At 38.4% G+C, this 16078-nt stretch overlaps 3 protein-coding genes across 4 annotated transcripts; 1 reads left to right on the plus strand and 2 right to left on the minus strand.

Annotated features, from left to right (window-relative positions):
- The first annotated feature begins 2098 nt into the window (after positions 1 to 2098).
- LOC103987253 (anaphase-promoting complex subunit 13-like) lies at positions 2099 to 10556 on the plus strand. Of its 2 annotated transcripts, XR_010481555.1 has the most exons (7): positions 2099 to 2260; positions 2391 to 2444; positions 4369 to 4449; positions 6883 to 9033; positions 9100 to 9228; positions 9887 to 9981; positions 10125 to 10556. XR_010481555.1 is itself a non-coding variant. In XM_065092123.1 (3 exons), the coding sequence occupies exons 1-3, from the start codon at positions 2179 to 2181 to the stop codon at positions 4428 to 4430; spliced, it is 198 nt and encodes a 65-aa protein (XP_064948195.1). In that variant the 5' UTR covers positions 2100 to 2178; the 3' UTR covers positions 4431 to 4684. The 2 variants fall into 2 exon arrangements, 1 of the variants encoding a protein (XP_064948195.1); XM_065092123.1 differs by lacking the exons at positions 6883 to 9033; positions 9100 to 9228; positions 9887 to 9981; positions 10125 to 10556 and having other exon boundaries at positions 2100 to 2260; positions 4369 to 4684.
- LOC135597906 (uncharacterized protein C24B11.05-like) lies at positions 6874 to 9078 on the minus strand. The gene is made up of 8 exons (XM_065091409.1): positions 8908 to 9078; positions 8282 to 8351; positions 8104 to 8169; positions 7843 to 7940; positions 7633 to 7758; positions 7309 to 7551; positions 7165 to 7230; positions 6874 to 7026 (listed from the first exon to the last, which is right to left on the minus strand). Exons 1-8 carry the CDS (start codon positions 9076 to 9078, stop codon positions 6874 to 6876), a joined length of 993 nt encoding a protein of 330 aa, XP_064947481.1.
- Positions 10557 to 10933: 377 nt separating the features above from the next.
- Positions 10934 to 13185, minus strand: LOC135598398 (S-adenosylmethionine synthase 1). The gene is made up of 2 exons (XM_065092122.1): positions 13040 to 13185; positions 10934 to 12385 (listed from the first exon to the last, which is right to left on the minus strand). The coding sequence occupies exon 2, from the start codon at positions 12373 to 12375 to the stop codon at positions 11185 to 11187; it is 1191 nt and encodes a 396-aa protein (XP_064948194.1). The 5' UTR covers positions 12376 to 12385; positions 13040 to 13185; the 3' UTR covers positions 10934 to 11184.
- Between the last annotated feature and the right edge of the window lie 2893 nt (positions 13186 to 16078).

Below are 16078 nucleotides of genomic sequence, written 5' to 3' on the forward strand. Positions count from 1 at the left end.
TATGAATTCTTGTTCTTTATGAGTAGTGGTCGCAGTTTTATCACTGATTTGAAGCTTGTTCACAGATTTTTTCTTAGCCTTCCAAACCACATGTACATGCAGAGCTTGTTGTGCTGCTGGATCAGTTGAGGGCAGTCAATCATTCCTTCAACACATGGAACCCTTCAGGTAGATCCGTTCAACTCATACAACAAAGCTTTCGAGAATCACAGTCACCATCGTTCTCGTCAGCCCAACTTCTAGTTCTAACTAGATTTATCTGTACCAACTTGCAGTGAAACATGGCGGAACACGGATTTCACAGCTCACCAACATCACTGGGTTGGAGAACAACGTGCTGCAAATAAAGTAAGTTTGCATCATAGAATACGATTCAAGTCAGGTGCTGTCAAGACAATGTTAATATAGATTATGATAAGATGTTTGCTGGTTTAGCCAGTAAGACTTCTAACTATTGATAACAAGATTTGGCAGCAAATCCAGTTCTATATCTGCAAAAGGTGTATTGTTCCTGTTGTAGGTGTAGGTGACATACACGAGAACTCCTTATCCATGTCTTCAATATCATGATCCCATCCTAGGAATCGCCATCATCCACAGAGGAGGCCACTCTGAGGACTCCTCTTGAAGCCATGATGTATACAATAACAGTGCCTGACTTGCCATGTGTTTTGAGAACTTGTACTTTAACATTCTTAGAGCATATCTCTACAGAGAGAGCTGAGAAGGGATCGAGATCGGATCAAGTACAGTGTTGCGCCGCAGCCAGATCTTGACGTCGGCCACCAGTAAGCCCTCCTCCACCACCTGCACAGAGAGCATCTCTCACACAGTACGTGAGAGAGACAGGAGAAGCATCATGCCATCTCTACTATCGTGGAAGCCTGGTAGCTGTCGAAAGGGGCAGCCCCAAAGGGGAAGGTATGCATGTGTCTGTATTGGTAGAAACTATCTCAAATCAGATCATGCATGTATTTATATGTATATGTACATATATTTCCAAACTATGTTAGTTTGTGTATCTTGTGATGTGGTCAACTTGATTGCACGAGAAAAATTCAAGCTTTGTGTATGAATTTTGGTCACCAAATGCATTTACTTAATGGCTTATCCTTCTAGTCATATTGATGTCAAAATGCAACGAACATCTCATTCAGTATATATTAGTGTATGGTTAATTATTAATTATTTTTTGTATTTAGATCTCTTTACCATTACGGTCTATATATTTAAAAAATTATATTAAAATTTTTTATAATTATAAAAATAAAATATATAATTTTATTTATTTTAATGTCATTGATTTTATCGTAGAAGCACGAAATAATGGATAAAAATATAATTTTAATAATTTAGTTATATATTTTATGGTGACAAACAACGACATCGTTGGGGGTTGTGATGGTAAAAGATGAAACAAAAAGAGAAGAGGAAGAGGACGACGCGGATGTAATGCATGCAAAACAGCGTTGCTTTACATTTGCATCAACGTCGATGTAGATGCAAGAGTGTCGACATTTGTATCGTCCTTTTTCTCCTTTCCCTTTGCCACATCTAGTGTTATCGCTCTTCCTCCTCATCCACAACAGTCACCCGCGACTCTAACGATATCATTCTTCGTCACCACTAAAAACATAATTTTGATGTTGAAATTATCTTTTTGCTTATCGTTTGTGTTTCCGTAAAACTAATGACTTTAGGGTAAATGGAATTAGATATTTTATTTTTATAATTATAAAGATTCTAATATAATTTTTTAAAATTTAGCATCAAAATAATAAAAAGGTGTGGAAGTAATTTGTAATTAGCCCGTGCATGCATTAATTAATATAATAAGATACCAAATGTAGCCTATCAAACTCCATTTTGCATCGATTATTAGATAATTTTTATTTTAATAAAAAATATAAAATTATATAATACATATCCTTGAAAAGTCACTCATTTTCATATTTAACTTTCCAATTTATCTTAAACCGGTCGAATAATATAAATATCTAAATAATTCCTACCCGTATCGGATGGGATATAGTAAAGGTCCGTTTTAAAGGAGTCGGATCGGGTAGACTCGTCAATCCCAAAAAACCCGATCCGCTTGTATCCCCTGAACTCGAACTGTTCTAAATAGAAGGCGGAAGAAAGGAGGGCGGCGGCGGAGAGTGGAAGAAGGCCAAGGAGATGGCAGAGCAGCAGCTTAGCATGGGCATTCTCATCGACATTGTGGACGAGGAGTGGATGCGTGACACTCTCCCCGACGATGGTATCACCTCTCGCTCTATTCACCCCGCTTTTCCTTTTTCTCTTCGTTTAATTCTACTTGAATCGATCGATCTATCCCGTTGCCGATCGTTTCTTGTACTGACGTTTCTTTTGTTTGTTTGCGTTTTCAGATATCCCGCTGCCGCCTGTAATGGTCGCCAAGACCGACGACGCTGAAGAAGCGCGTAAGCGAACCCTAAACTACTCCCCTTTTTCGTATAGCGGAAGATGCCGTTCTGAGTATCCGATTGAACCCTAGTTGGATTCTGCTCTGATCCAATTATTTACCCGCATTAATATTTGCTTTGCTCTTTCCCAATTCATGGCTAATACCTCATGTTAGTTGTAGAAGGTAATTTTAGTTAGATCTAAGGTGTTCTGTGATTGTTAACTCAAACCTGCAATTGGTAAATAATTGTCAATAGCTACTCCCGATATTTAATATTCATTAAGAAGTCAAGTTTGATAAATCCTTTTTGGAAATTGATTATATAGTTGACACATCTTGCAATAATACTTAGTGGTAGAGTTCTCATGGTGGATAGTTGGTCATATGCTTGGCGGAACAAATCCAAAGTGGACCACTAGTACAGATCATCAATTACTTCATTAGAGAATCAAGTAATTATCATAACAAAAGGTGCAAAAAGTGGACAAACTAATACAGATCATCAATTACTTCATTAGAAAATCAAGTAATTTATCATAACAGAAGTTACAATCTCCATGTTCACTAACATGCTTAATATCAAAATGTCTTATTCTTTAACGAATAATCTTAACTAGAGTAGTGTCAGGGCCATACAATGGCAGAACCTAAGGTTAGGGTTTAACCATTTAAGATTTTAACATTTTTTTGGAAAAATAAAATTGATGATACTAAAATGGTTTTGAAGCAGTTGTTACAAACTTGCTGTAGTGAGTCTTGGAACCGTCCCCTCTCCCAGATCAAGCGGGATGTTGCTTGAACTACATTCCTACTTATTGTCATGAACAGTAATTTCACAACACTTGGATTTCCTGAGCTTGTCTCGATACCACCCAGGCGGTTGCAACCTAGAAATCACTTGTGGGATGAGAGAGGTTGCAACCTCCCATGCGACCCATGTGATGTGGGAAGTTTCAACATCCTGTTGCGCGACCCTGATTTCTCCTATCATAAGAGAGGAGAGAAAGTGTTGTGTTTCTCCTTGTATTAAGGAGAAGATTGTACTTGTATTTGTTTATAGTGAATTCCTTCTAGCTTGCCCGTGGATGTTTCCCTCAAGTAATTGAGGGTCTTACCATGTTAAATTCCAGTTGTTTTTTTATCTTTGGCTTTATTGTTTTAGCAAGAACCTGTTGCTTGCATCCAGATTTTGGTTCTCTCTTTCTAATACTATTATATACATATGGTAGCGGTTAACACTTTAAAGAACTATAGTATAGTGACCACCTTCTAGAACAACTATTTTTATTAAAACTGCATAGATGTACAAAAATAATAATGATTTTAAATCAAAATTAAGTTTGAATATATGTGTTACAATTTTGAACCAACAAGAAAAGAATTAGAATTATTGTGAATAAGTTCTAGAATGTAAAATCTTCGGCTATATTGAATCTATATTTTGAATGACAAAAGGAGATTGAAGAAAATATTGTTAACATGCAAGGTGTGTATGCAATGTTGCATGACATTGGCTATTGATGATGCAAATCTCCGGTACTATAATATGGGGTGTACACCCCAAATCATGATTTGTTACACCCAAAGAATATTATAGTACAACCTGATTTCTTGGATGATTCAGGGTGTACAGCAAATTTCCAAGAGGAGACACCCGTTTTTAAAGTTGCGATAAAAAAATCATGATTTGAGGTGTACATAAGTTCCTTAAGAATTATTTGAACAGTTAGATTACTTTGGTGCTTGAATTACATCGAGAGCCAATTTCATCCAATATGCTAGAATATTCTATTCTGCCTGGTGAGGTGAGCATGAACATAATAATTTTTTTTCTTAATTTTGTGCTATTGGAGATTGATTGTTTTCTTATATTGGTTAAATGTCAAAGTGACCTACTCGCAATAGCTAGTTATTTATTTATTTTGTTTCTAACCATCCAGATCAGGAAAGTCAACCAGTTGAAAGAGATGTTTGGCGCGACCTTGCCCTGGAAAATGTGTAAGCACTTCATGTGGGACAAGGTATGGCCAGTCACCAAGCTTGGTGCCTTGAAGCTGCTCGATGATAGTTGACCTGTTTAAAATTTCAAGTTTCTATGTCTGTGTTGTATTTGTGGAAACAGTTGATGCTAGCTGGATCATGTTCCATGTTATCTCTAGATTTGTACGATTTTCTTTGCGTGTACTTGATATATAGAAATCTGGTATTGGACTTTGTATAATGTTCAATGGCATAACAATTATCTGTTCTTGTTAATTATTTTATTAAATACTTCTACGTTAGCAATATGAATGACTCAGCAACATATAGTCATCAATAACGTAATATGTTATAGGTAAGAACCATAATGGAGTAGCAGACTCGATGCTCGGAGGCCTGACATGAGCAATAGGTTTAAATGAATTCAAGACGAAAGATAGCTTTTTCTAGGTTCTTCTAAAGTTGAAAGAGCACGTATGAACAGATGAAAAAGGCGCATCATTGTTCATTGTTATATTCCTTCCGGTGCCAGAACATAATTGCAATAAGCTTAGATCATTGTTTTAGGAATCTACTTAATAGAATATGTTATGATGCATCGTGCCATCACCTATCCACAATTTTGTTTCTATTCTTGTTAAGTGAGAGTTTCTGTTTCCTTTTTGAGAATATTTATTTGCTTATGATGCATGCTCTCCTGATTCTTTGCTTGCATCGACCGGGCAACATGTATGTTCTAAGAATTCTGCCAGTAAGAGTGACGATCTGTTAGACCTCCAGAAATGTTGGTTCTTTCTTCGGCATCCATTAAGAAAAGAAGAAACCGTAGCTATTGACCATAGAGTTAGATTATTGCCTCCAGGTTTGTTTCTTCAATAGTAAAATTGGATGTGTTCTTTGTCATTACTCTGATATTTCCTGTCTTGGTTAATCAGTTCATGGAAGTTCTTCGTTTATTGTAGGCAATATCAGAGCTGCTACATGATATGATAACATAATGCAACTTCTTGAGCATGTGATTTTTCGGGCATTTAGATTTTTTTTCTTTTACGGTTTAATGTTATCTACTATTGTGTACATTGGATTGGGACCATTTCATCTGTCATTGATTAATGCTCTGCTGTTTTCTATGAATCACCCTGACAGGATGTCTCTTGATGATTTCAGTAATTCATCTGAAACAATTAAGACTATTTGCCACTCATCTGTGTAGAAAAGCTTAGTAGGTTGCATCTCCCAACTCAATTTCTTGTTGCTATTGCATATAGAAAAGCATTGAGTGATGAAACCTTTATATGATGATGTTCTTCTCTTTTTCTTTAAGTTTATGGTGTATATGTTGTTCCATCTAAAGTAGATCAACCCACGGTTAGATAATTTTGAAGATCCACTAAGGATTGCTTTAGTGAAGAATTATATCATAAGGTGCTCGAATCCATTTACCTTTTGTAAAAAATAAATAATTTTTTTATGATTAATGTACATTTACAACTTGATTAATTGTTTCACTTGTGTGTCCCTTGAATCATGCATTAATCTTCTATCATAACAATATTAGCCAATAAGGCCTTAATATTTTTTGACCATCCGAGTCTCATAGGCATCAATGCAAGTTAATGAAGAGACTTGCAGGTAGGGCAATGTGATTGGTTGCTATCATTTTGGTTGATTAATTGTTTTGGTTTTTGCAAGCATTACTACATGAACTGCATGGAGAACATGTAAGAAACCTGTTTGAGAATCCAAATCCAAATTCGATTATGTATTTGGATATCTATGAAGCAATTATGGTATAAATGCATGCATTATGATTATAATTTTTTTCTAAAAGAATATTATTATCTATAATTTACTAATGTAAGAGCCTATCCTTACCTAACAATTTAAATTTTTATAACATGTAATATTTACAACATCCAATTAAGATGCCCATCATAATAATACTAAGTAGTTTTTGAGTTTAAATCTTGTTTTTGCCTTTTTCTATTCATTAGAGTAGTTTGTGAGTTTGTATTTACCTCTCTCTCTCTTCATTAGGTTTTTAATTAATATTTAAGTAAGATCTTCCTAGCATTAAATTTTATATATCAAGCTGAGTCCAACTTGTATGGGAGAGGAGAGATTAGAACTTAATATACATTGTGCTTGCCAAACATTTTAATTTTTAATATCATTGGTCGTCCAATCAAAATCTTTATTTGTTGTACAACATGGATGGTTTCTGAAGAATCATCTAAAATTAGTTATCAATAATCTTAATCAGTAGTGAGGGTGGGTTTTGACACCAGGATAAGATTGTTCATGAGAGCCTTAAGAAAAGTAAGAGAAGTTTACACTCTGGTCTCCCAAAATGGACCAAGAGCATATAAAGCATCCACAATGCTTATAACCCAAGTACAATGTTATATATCCATACTTGTCATATATGTTGAATGGCTGTCCATTGATTCCTCCAATGATGATGCTCATGCAAGGACTGTGGTTTCTTCCACTGCGGTGGCCGCAATAACTGGTTTCGTCTGCTTTCCATCCTGCCATATCTCAGGCAATGCTTCTTTTATGTTGTAAATGCTCTCCAGTGCAAGATCAGCCCCTGGTACCGGCACTGACCTCCCAACCTGCACAATCGCCCAACAGTGACATGATTCTTGTGAATCCTGTGGATCTTTAGATATATGCTTGCTTTGTTTGCTTTAGGAGAAGAAGCTGCATGATCCTTAAAAACTCTGGAGAAAGAGGGGGGAGTATTGACTTACAAGGACAGTATGAAGACCTGCTGCCTTTCCTGCTGCAATGTTTTTTGCGCTGTCGTCAAAGAATATCTGCATGCCGGAGACTATCAATCAGTTCATGTCCGATTGTGAATGGATATGGGAAGTGATCTGTAAATTGTGGCCTACTGTTTTCTTGGGATCGATGTTTGCGATCCTCATGGCGGTTTCGATGGCTTCCAAAGATGGCTTGCAGAGTATTCTTCCCTCGCAATTGGCCCTATCAGTGTTTGATACATTGTCTCTGAGAGTAGTAGTGACCTTTTCAGTTGGATTCAGTGTCTCGAAGCATATGATTCCTTCAAAGCAGTTTTCCAGGCCCAGCCTGCTTAGAACTCTTGCAGCATGAGCTTTGTCTGCATTTGTGAAGATCTGAGAAAAAGATGGCAGTTAATCACATCAAAGAGGAGTAAATTACCAGAATTCTTGTTCGAGTTCGCAGTTCTCGCTTACCATCTTTCTCTGTGGCATTGAAAGAAGCAGATTCCTCAACAAAGGATCAGGTTTCAGTGTATGGTATGGCAATTTTCCATGAACATATGCATGGAACTCATCGTTGTCAAATTTGTAACCCAGTGCCTGTCAACAAAAAGAGGAACAAAGAAGATTCAGTGGATCACACGGCTAATTTGACATGCTTCTTGATCAAGTAGAAGTTCACACCTTAAGACCAGCTATTGTTGTCCCATACTCTTTGTACAATTCCAGGGACATTTCTGGGATTTGGCTTTCTTCTATTTGGAGATGGTGCAGCATGTAATCTGTGGTTCAACACAATTCAACCCTGAGATCAGTGTGATAACTCATTGCCTGGCTATATATTTATCTTGAAAGACCAGGATAATTCATTTCAGATAAATGGAAGTAATCAGAAGAGACTGGATTTATGGAATCAGATGTAATGCTGCTGCAGCTAAATTTTACCTTCAATGTTCTTGCCACAAGCGACACAGATGCCTGAACTAAAAGGATATAAGGTATCATCCAAATCTGAAAATTAGTGAATAGGTATGTAAGGCTTCATTAAAGATCAGATCAAATATAACTGTGTCTGAAGTCTGAACTCACCAAAGAGCAGACACTCGTACTTGGATTCACTTACAGCAGCTTCCATTCTCAAATTTTGTTCCCTCAAAGACTGAAACATAAGCACAATAATCATTAGAGAGCCCCTGAAGAATCAGAAAGACCATCATGCTTCACTCAAGATAGGGGAATGAGATCAACAGATCAAATGCAACATGAAAAGCTGAAACAAAAATGAGAGAAGAAAAAGAGAGAAGTTAGAGAGAAGCATCAACAATACCACCTTCACAGGAAGACCCTAATTGAAGAAACAAAGAGTATGCCAGTATGGATGATTAGAGTGATTTCTCATGAGGATCGATTTATACTAATTAAGGAATCAAGATTGTTGGGTATGGGGGATGACACTTGCAATTATTCCAGTGGGATATGGTAAGAAAGCGTATATTACTTTTATACATTGAATAAAGCAGTGGATCTGCTTTTGTGCTTTCCTAAACAGATCCAAGCGTTCACTCATACAGACTGAAGCCAAGTGTGGGAAAGAATACCCTCAAGGAATTCACTGCTACAGAGTCGATTTGTCCATGCGATTTGAATAAAAATAAATATAGAAAGTTGACTTGACTTGAACGGTCATGGAGGAACCTTTACATATGTTCAATGCAAGCCTTCCATTTACTTGGCATATCCAGGTTCTACCTCTCTTCTCTGTTCTTTGCTATATGGCCACTGACTGCTAAATTCCAACTTGTATCTAGCATCAACTTCTGGAATCGGGGAGGAGCAGTTTGCTAGGATTCTACAGAATTTAGCGGAGGATGAGAGGTTTATTCTACTTGTGCCTTCTTCTTCTTCTTCTTTCAGTGGCATGCTCTGATAGGACACATGCAGTGTGGACAACTAGATATTGTGGAACGAATTGGAGAAAAGGCAGAAAAGAAGGTTGGTCTGAGTTAGATAAGCATGGAAAGGAGGATGATCTAATACAACGCAACCAGCCTTTAATTAGCGGATCATGAGGTGCCTGTCACAACTTGATCTTTTCTTTTTTGAATTCTTGTTTTTATCTTTTTCCTGCATATCATACCAATATTATTATTTTTTCCACTAGAATGTTCATACATTCAAAACGACAAAAGTACCCTTAATCACTCCTTTCTTTTTTTTGTTTCCTTCTTTCCCTTTTTTAAAACTCGTGAACCAGTTTTTCTGGAATGTGGTGGTGTAATAGAGTTTCTTTTGTGCTTAAAGAAAAAAGAACTCATTCAATGAACCTGTTTGACCAATGCAAAATATAAAATAAATAATATTAACATCCATCCATTTATATTAATAAAAATATAAAATAATTATAGAAAATAAAACTTAGATCGGTCTTCAGTTTAAAATTCTAATTTTCTCACCCGTCTACACTGGAAAGCAAAGAAATGTTATTCAACGCAAAGATGTAGAAGCTCGTTCTTTGCATGTGTCAAAAGATTAGTTTAGTTATCTGAGTCTGGAGAGGCCTATCATCAGAGCAAATAATCTACCTGTCTGAGTCACTTCCAATCCTCATCTAAGCATTTTTTTTAGGTAATTAAGCATAATAAATTATTTTGTGCTTATTTTTTGTTGAGAACTGACTGTTATCTTTCCTATGTATATTTGCATAAATGAATTTCAAAACGTGGATAAGGTTGAAGATCCTAATAGACTGTCTGAGCAATTGGAGGAGCTCAGTCGGAAGACGAGGGGATGTAAGCTGTAGGTGTCAATCCACATTCCTTTCTGGTAATTTTGAGCATATCTGACAGAAATTTGTGCATATCTTTCTTAGAATCAATTAATGATGAGTTGAAATTCAATTGCCCAAGTTGGATATGACTCGGAGCCAATCGAGATCTCATTTCATGTCTATCTCTTGTTGGTATCAGGAACAACCAAATTCAGGAGAAGTCGAATCCTACAAAACTAAGTCGGGGGTGTATTAGGTAAAATTTCTTTGATGCTTGAGTTAGTTTGGGAGTTAGGTGTCGATGAGGAGCCGAGAATGGTAAAGCCGAAGGCACTAATTGAATGAGACAATCTCGCACTTGAAACCTTCTGTAGTGTGACTTAGGATCATTATACTGATAGACGTGTATTGATGTTGGGGATGGTTTCACGTATTCCCCAACCCAAGTGAAATTGTGTTAAATCGAATCTAGAGAATATGTAACGGGTCAGTAACATTTGGAGAGTGTCATCATGTCAGCCACACATGATGGAAGTGAACATAACATTGAGATATTAGTTATTTGATACTAAGATGTCGGCCATGTAATACTGAAGTATTGGTCACATTATTATTTTTCTATCGTCTCTTAGTTCTGATGCAAATGGATGATGGTATTTCTATTTATCAGATCCTATTCTAAATCTCTGATGTAATGCTTTGGGCGACTGGTCGAGGCAATGAGACAATTGAGAGATAATAAACAAGTAGATGTTGCTCATATTTAATACTTTAGTAGATTACTTCGTGAATGATTACAGCTTGTTGAAAGCTAATGTGATGAACATTGGGAAGATGTATTTGACTGGTACGTAATAAATAGTTTCAGAGTTAATTTGTATAAGGATTATTCAGTTCGTTTAGTCTTCTTTTTCTCTTGATTTAAACTCATAATTGGCACAGGAATTAGCAAAATTTTATGAGCATAGAAGAGAAAAAAGAATGCTTATCCTTCATGGTAATAATGCATTGAGATAAACTGCAAGATCCATAAGCATCATTTCTCAACTTAATAGAGTACAATATCAATGCCCCCAACACCTCTAGAAAGAGTAACGCACACTTCCTCTTCTTTCATCAAACCAACGACAAGAGCACATCAAGAACAGGTGACAGGCAAAATAACATGGAACAATTGGAATCAGAACTACCAAAAAGATTGGGAGTTCTACAACAGCTAATAAGAACGATGTAGATGTAAAGACATGCATGGTAGGTTTTTAGGCAGCAGGCTTCTCCCATTTAAGAGGCTTGACCACCTCCCAGGTGAAGTCGGGGTCGTCCCTTCCAAAGTGTCCGTAAGCTGCAGTCTTGAGGTACCTGCCATTGCCTCCCCTCTTCAAGTCGAGGTTGATGGTGATCATTCCCGGCCTGAAGTCAAAGTTCTCCTTCACAATCTTCAGGATCTCCTTGTCCGGGATATTGCCAGTGCCGTAGGTGTCCACGAACACCGACAGAGGCTCAGGCACACCGATTGCGTACGACACCTGCACAATGCAGCGGCGAGCGAGGCCACTGGCGACAATGCTCTTCGCCGCCTGTCGGACTATATAGGCGCCGCTGCGGTCGACCTTGGTGGGATCTTTGCCTGAGAAGGCGCCACCACCGTGAGCTCCCCAGCCACCGTACGTGTCGATGATGATCTTGCGGCCGGTGAGCCCAGCATCTCCGTGGGGACCGCCGATGACGAAGCGCCCGGACGGGTTAAGGTGGAAGATGGTCTTCTCGTCCAGGTACTTTTCGGGGATGACAGGCTTGATGACATGTTCCTTGAGGTCGGCAGCAATCTCGTCGTTGGTGACGGTCTCGTCGTGCTGGGTGGAGATCAGCACGGTGTGGACGCGGATGGGCACCATGGCGCCGTGGTCATTCTGGTACTCCACCGTGACCTGGGTCTTCCCGTCGGGCCTCAGCCAAGGGCAGGTGCCGTTCTTGCGGACCTCCGTGAGGCGGGCACCGAGCTTGGTGGCAAGGACGTGGCTGAGGGGCATAAACTCGGGGGTCTCGTCGGTTGCGTACCCGAACATGTGGCCCTGGTCACCGGCACCGATCTCCTCAGGGCGTTTGGTGAAATGCCCATGGACGCCCTGCGCGATGTCAGGAGACTGCTGCTCGATGTTGACGAGCACCTTGCAGTGATCGGCGTCCAGGCCAACATCATCGGACACGAATCCGATCGAGCGGCACGTTTCGCGAACGATCTTTTCATAGTCGATGTTGCCCTTGGTCGTGATCTCCCCAAACACCATGACCATGTTGGTCTTGGTGCAGGTCTCACACGCAACCTTGCTGTCAGCGTCTTGCGCGAGGCAGGCATCAAGAATAGCATCGGAGATCTGGTCGCAGAGCTTGTCAGGGTGCCCCTCGTTCACGGATTCAGAGGTGAAAAGGAAGGTATCGTTGCTGGCCATCTCGTTCAATCTGGAAAATAGTGAGGATAGTATCAAATCACATGATAATGATCTACGAAGTAATTTAATGGCATGCTATTGTATATTGCCATCGTGCATCGCATCGATCTTAAAGTAAATCTTATGATTTCATCAAGAAATCCTCTAAATCGAGCAAGAAAGTTGGATCTGATCTTAGTGTAAGCCACTATTTCATCAATAAATCCTTTAAATCAAGCAAGAAAGTTAGATCTGATCTTAGTGTAAGCTACTATTGCAACGAGAACGACCAAGTTGGGTTTCGACGCATGAAAATGAATTAGAAACTCAAGAATCCCAGGGTCCCGAGTAGATCCAGCTAAAAGCAAATCAAAACCATAGCATCTCCATGCTTCCTAGCAGATCTCTGCCGCAATGCTCAACGAAACCTAAAACAGAGCGGGCGTGGTGGATTCTTCTCAAAAAAAAGAAGAGATCTAAAACCCGAAAGAACAACTAGAGACAGCAAATCTGCGCTTATCAAGAGGAGCCAGCCATCCCTCTCCAGATCAAAGATCCAAAGAACAACACCACGAGAAACAAGAGAAGAGCATCGAAACTAAACGAACTAACGAAGAAAAGAACAAAGCAGCCGGAGATCTAAAGGCGACCGAAACAGACTAGGAGGAGAAGCAGAAGTCCTCACCTTTGGACGCGGATTGCAAGCTGTAGTCCCTCGAGCAACCCCTTTCACGGCCTCTTCCTCTCCGATCGACCCCGATATTTATAGACGAATAAATACTTCTTTGCAAACCCTGTAGTATCCTCCTCTGGTTTGTACCCGGTGGTTGAATCGCGTTATGATCATGGGGCCCGCTATCAAACCGGTAGGGGGCTGCTGGAGTCTGTGATTATACGTATCTTTTCCAAACTTTTTAAGACCCACTCCTCTCACTTACACAAAATGTAATTGGCAACAACGTGGACTCACGTGCGGGCCCCATAAGATCCACTCTGCTTCTGGCAATCACAAGACAGGCAGGTGAGGCGAGGAAACCGAAAACGGGTAACAGGAGTTTCTCAGATCCAGATCTGATGGCTGGAGGAACCTTTTTCCACCGCGCCATCGCAGCCGTCGGATCAGTTCGGATCCTGCAGTTGAGTTTGGTTGCAGTCGGCGAGGAACAGAGACCCGCAGCTGGGGCCCACGGATTCGGTGACCAACCGCGCAGGGCCCCACTGGGGTCCGTCACAACAATTTTTTAATAAGGAGATTTTTTTGGGGCGATTTTCCGGAAAAAAAAAAACTCTTTTTTTGGTTTTTCAGTACCCCTATTTTTATTTATTTTTAATGATACCTTTTATTTTCTTTGATCACATAAAAGTCTCTCGTCATAGCTTCTTGCTCTGCCTCGTCACTAGGCCTCGTCATCTCGTGTTGCCTATAGAGGTCTCACCCACGAAGATCTCATCATAGATCCGATAAGAACGATCATCATCATCATCCTCATCCTCGTTGTTTTGTTTTCGTCATGCTATTATCATCCCTCATTCTTCAATACTTGAACCTACTACTTTTGTCTTGTGCCATCGTTTTCGTCACATAAGGCTTTCTCTCTCTCCTCGACTTGTCCCATTGTACTATGCATCGTCTGTACCTTCTTTTTAAATTGTTTTACTTTCCTAATCAAACGATGATAATGGAAAAAAATATCTTAGCAAAAGTAATAAAGAGTGAGAGATAATGAATAGAAGGATGAAAACGTCAAGGTTGATGACTACGAGAGGGCTCGAGCAGGACGAAGGCGATGACGAGACTTACATGATTAAAAAAAATAAGAACATCATTTAAAAAATTAAAAATAAAAATATCTTTAGTTCGAAATTGAATATGTCGGGATTGGTTAAAGTAAAAATTGAAGCATTTTAGTATTAGTTTTTAAGAATCCACGTATATCCAATCCAATTAAATTTGATCATTTGTGAAATATATATATATATATATATATATTTATTTAAATGTCAGATTCCAACAAATAATGCTTGAAAAAAGGTCAACAGGACATCCAATGAGACGACTCCCCGCAAGAAGATGGTGGTGAGCCACTACTTGGTGGGGCCGTTTGTTCCGGATTCACCATGGCGGGGGTAGGTGAAGGTTAGGTGTGTGTGTGTGTGTGTGTGACTTGTGGTTTTCAACCTGTTGACATCACGATGCGGATACATACACGTCCACTCTTCCAAGCCACCATCTGTGATGTCCGCACCCTCTTGGCTCATTCACTAGCATGCATTACACATGTTAGATCTGTTTTGCTTTTGGCTGTAATCCCAAAAGAATGATACAATCATATTGATAATTTTTGGAGAATGATATCGATAAATTTTAGTATATTAATTAATTAATTAAATTATCATAGATTTTAATGAAACATCATAAGATCATGGGATCATATCCCACATTCTCTGTCTATTATCCTTTCAAAAAAAGAAAAAAAGAGTGCAATTAGGAGAAACGAGCCACTAATTAGATATGTGACTAAGAACTTTTTGAAGTGCGGTGGTTGGTTGCCTACTTGGGGATTGAGTAGTTGGGGATCGCCAAATTGATGTGACTTTGGAGGTTTTTGATCTAATTTAGGGCCATATCATATTTGTTTAATTGGGTGGGGTTCGATTTATAATTCTTTAATCGTAAATATAATTGAACCAAATTTGATGAACTATTGGTGTGAAGGGTCGATTAATTAATTCATAAGGATTATTTAAATTTTATTTAAAATAATTATATGATATATTAAATATTAATTATAAATAGATATTTATTAGAGGAAGAATCAGTGGCATTATAATTAATCCGATATGATTTGAATCTGTATACAGCTCATCGGGGTTTGAGTTTAAAGGACTTATGACTCAAAGGGCGACTTGTGTAAAGATCAATTTCTGTATATGATTACTCCAACATTAAGTTACTCTGAAATTACGGATGTTAATAATAAAAGATATTCAACCTCAATTATCGTGTCAAAAATGACTTTTTTACGTCAGATAAAATGTGAGGGGATATGCTATATAATATTTCTCAAGGGATAATCTATAATTACCTTCTTTTGGATTATTGTCTATGTAGATAACGAAGAGAGATAACTTGTAATCGTCGACTTACATTCATATGGGTGGATAAAAGAGATAGCTTTTGTTTTCTGCATTGACTAAATTGTTATGTCTATAGTTACATCGGACGATGAATGATCGATGATATTTCTCATATCAATATTATAAAAATATGATAAAAATAAAGAAAAGACTGATAGAGATAGATTTATGCAACTTCATGTTAATGTTTAGTTCATAGATAAAATTTGTCTTGTCTCAGGAAAATATTAGTATAAATCGTGAATAGACTGTCCAAATCAGATGTTTGTGTTTTGACCGTCAAGGTTCAATAAATTGCCTTCTCCTTGGAAAAAAGAAAAATAAAAAGAAAAAAATTTGAATAGCAAACAATTACGTAATCCTCGGAAAAATTAAGAGCGTGTTTCTTTTTCTTCCATATTTTTTCCTCCCCACTCCTTCGGTACTTCTTCTCATCATCCGTGCCTTCTTCTTGATAAAATATATTTTAGATCCAAGACATGTCACAATTGATATCACGTCGTGCTATAGTCAAGTCAACAAGGGAAGTATTCCTACACGCTAAGTCAGAATTCGTACCGAGATGCTGTTTGGCATGTCTCATCCC

Source organism: Musa acuminata, chromosome BXJ2-1 (genome assembly GCF_036884655.1).
Source record: "Musa acuminata AAA Group cultivar baxijiao chromosome BXJ2-1, Cavendish_Baxijiao_AAA, whole genome shotgun sequence".
Taxonomy (NCBI): domain Eukaryota; kingdom Viridiplantae; phylum Streptophyta; class Magnoliopsida; order Zingiberales; family Musaceae; genus Musa; species Musa acuminata.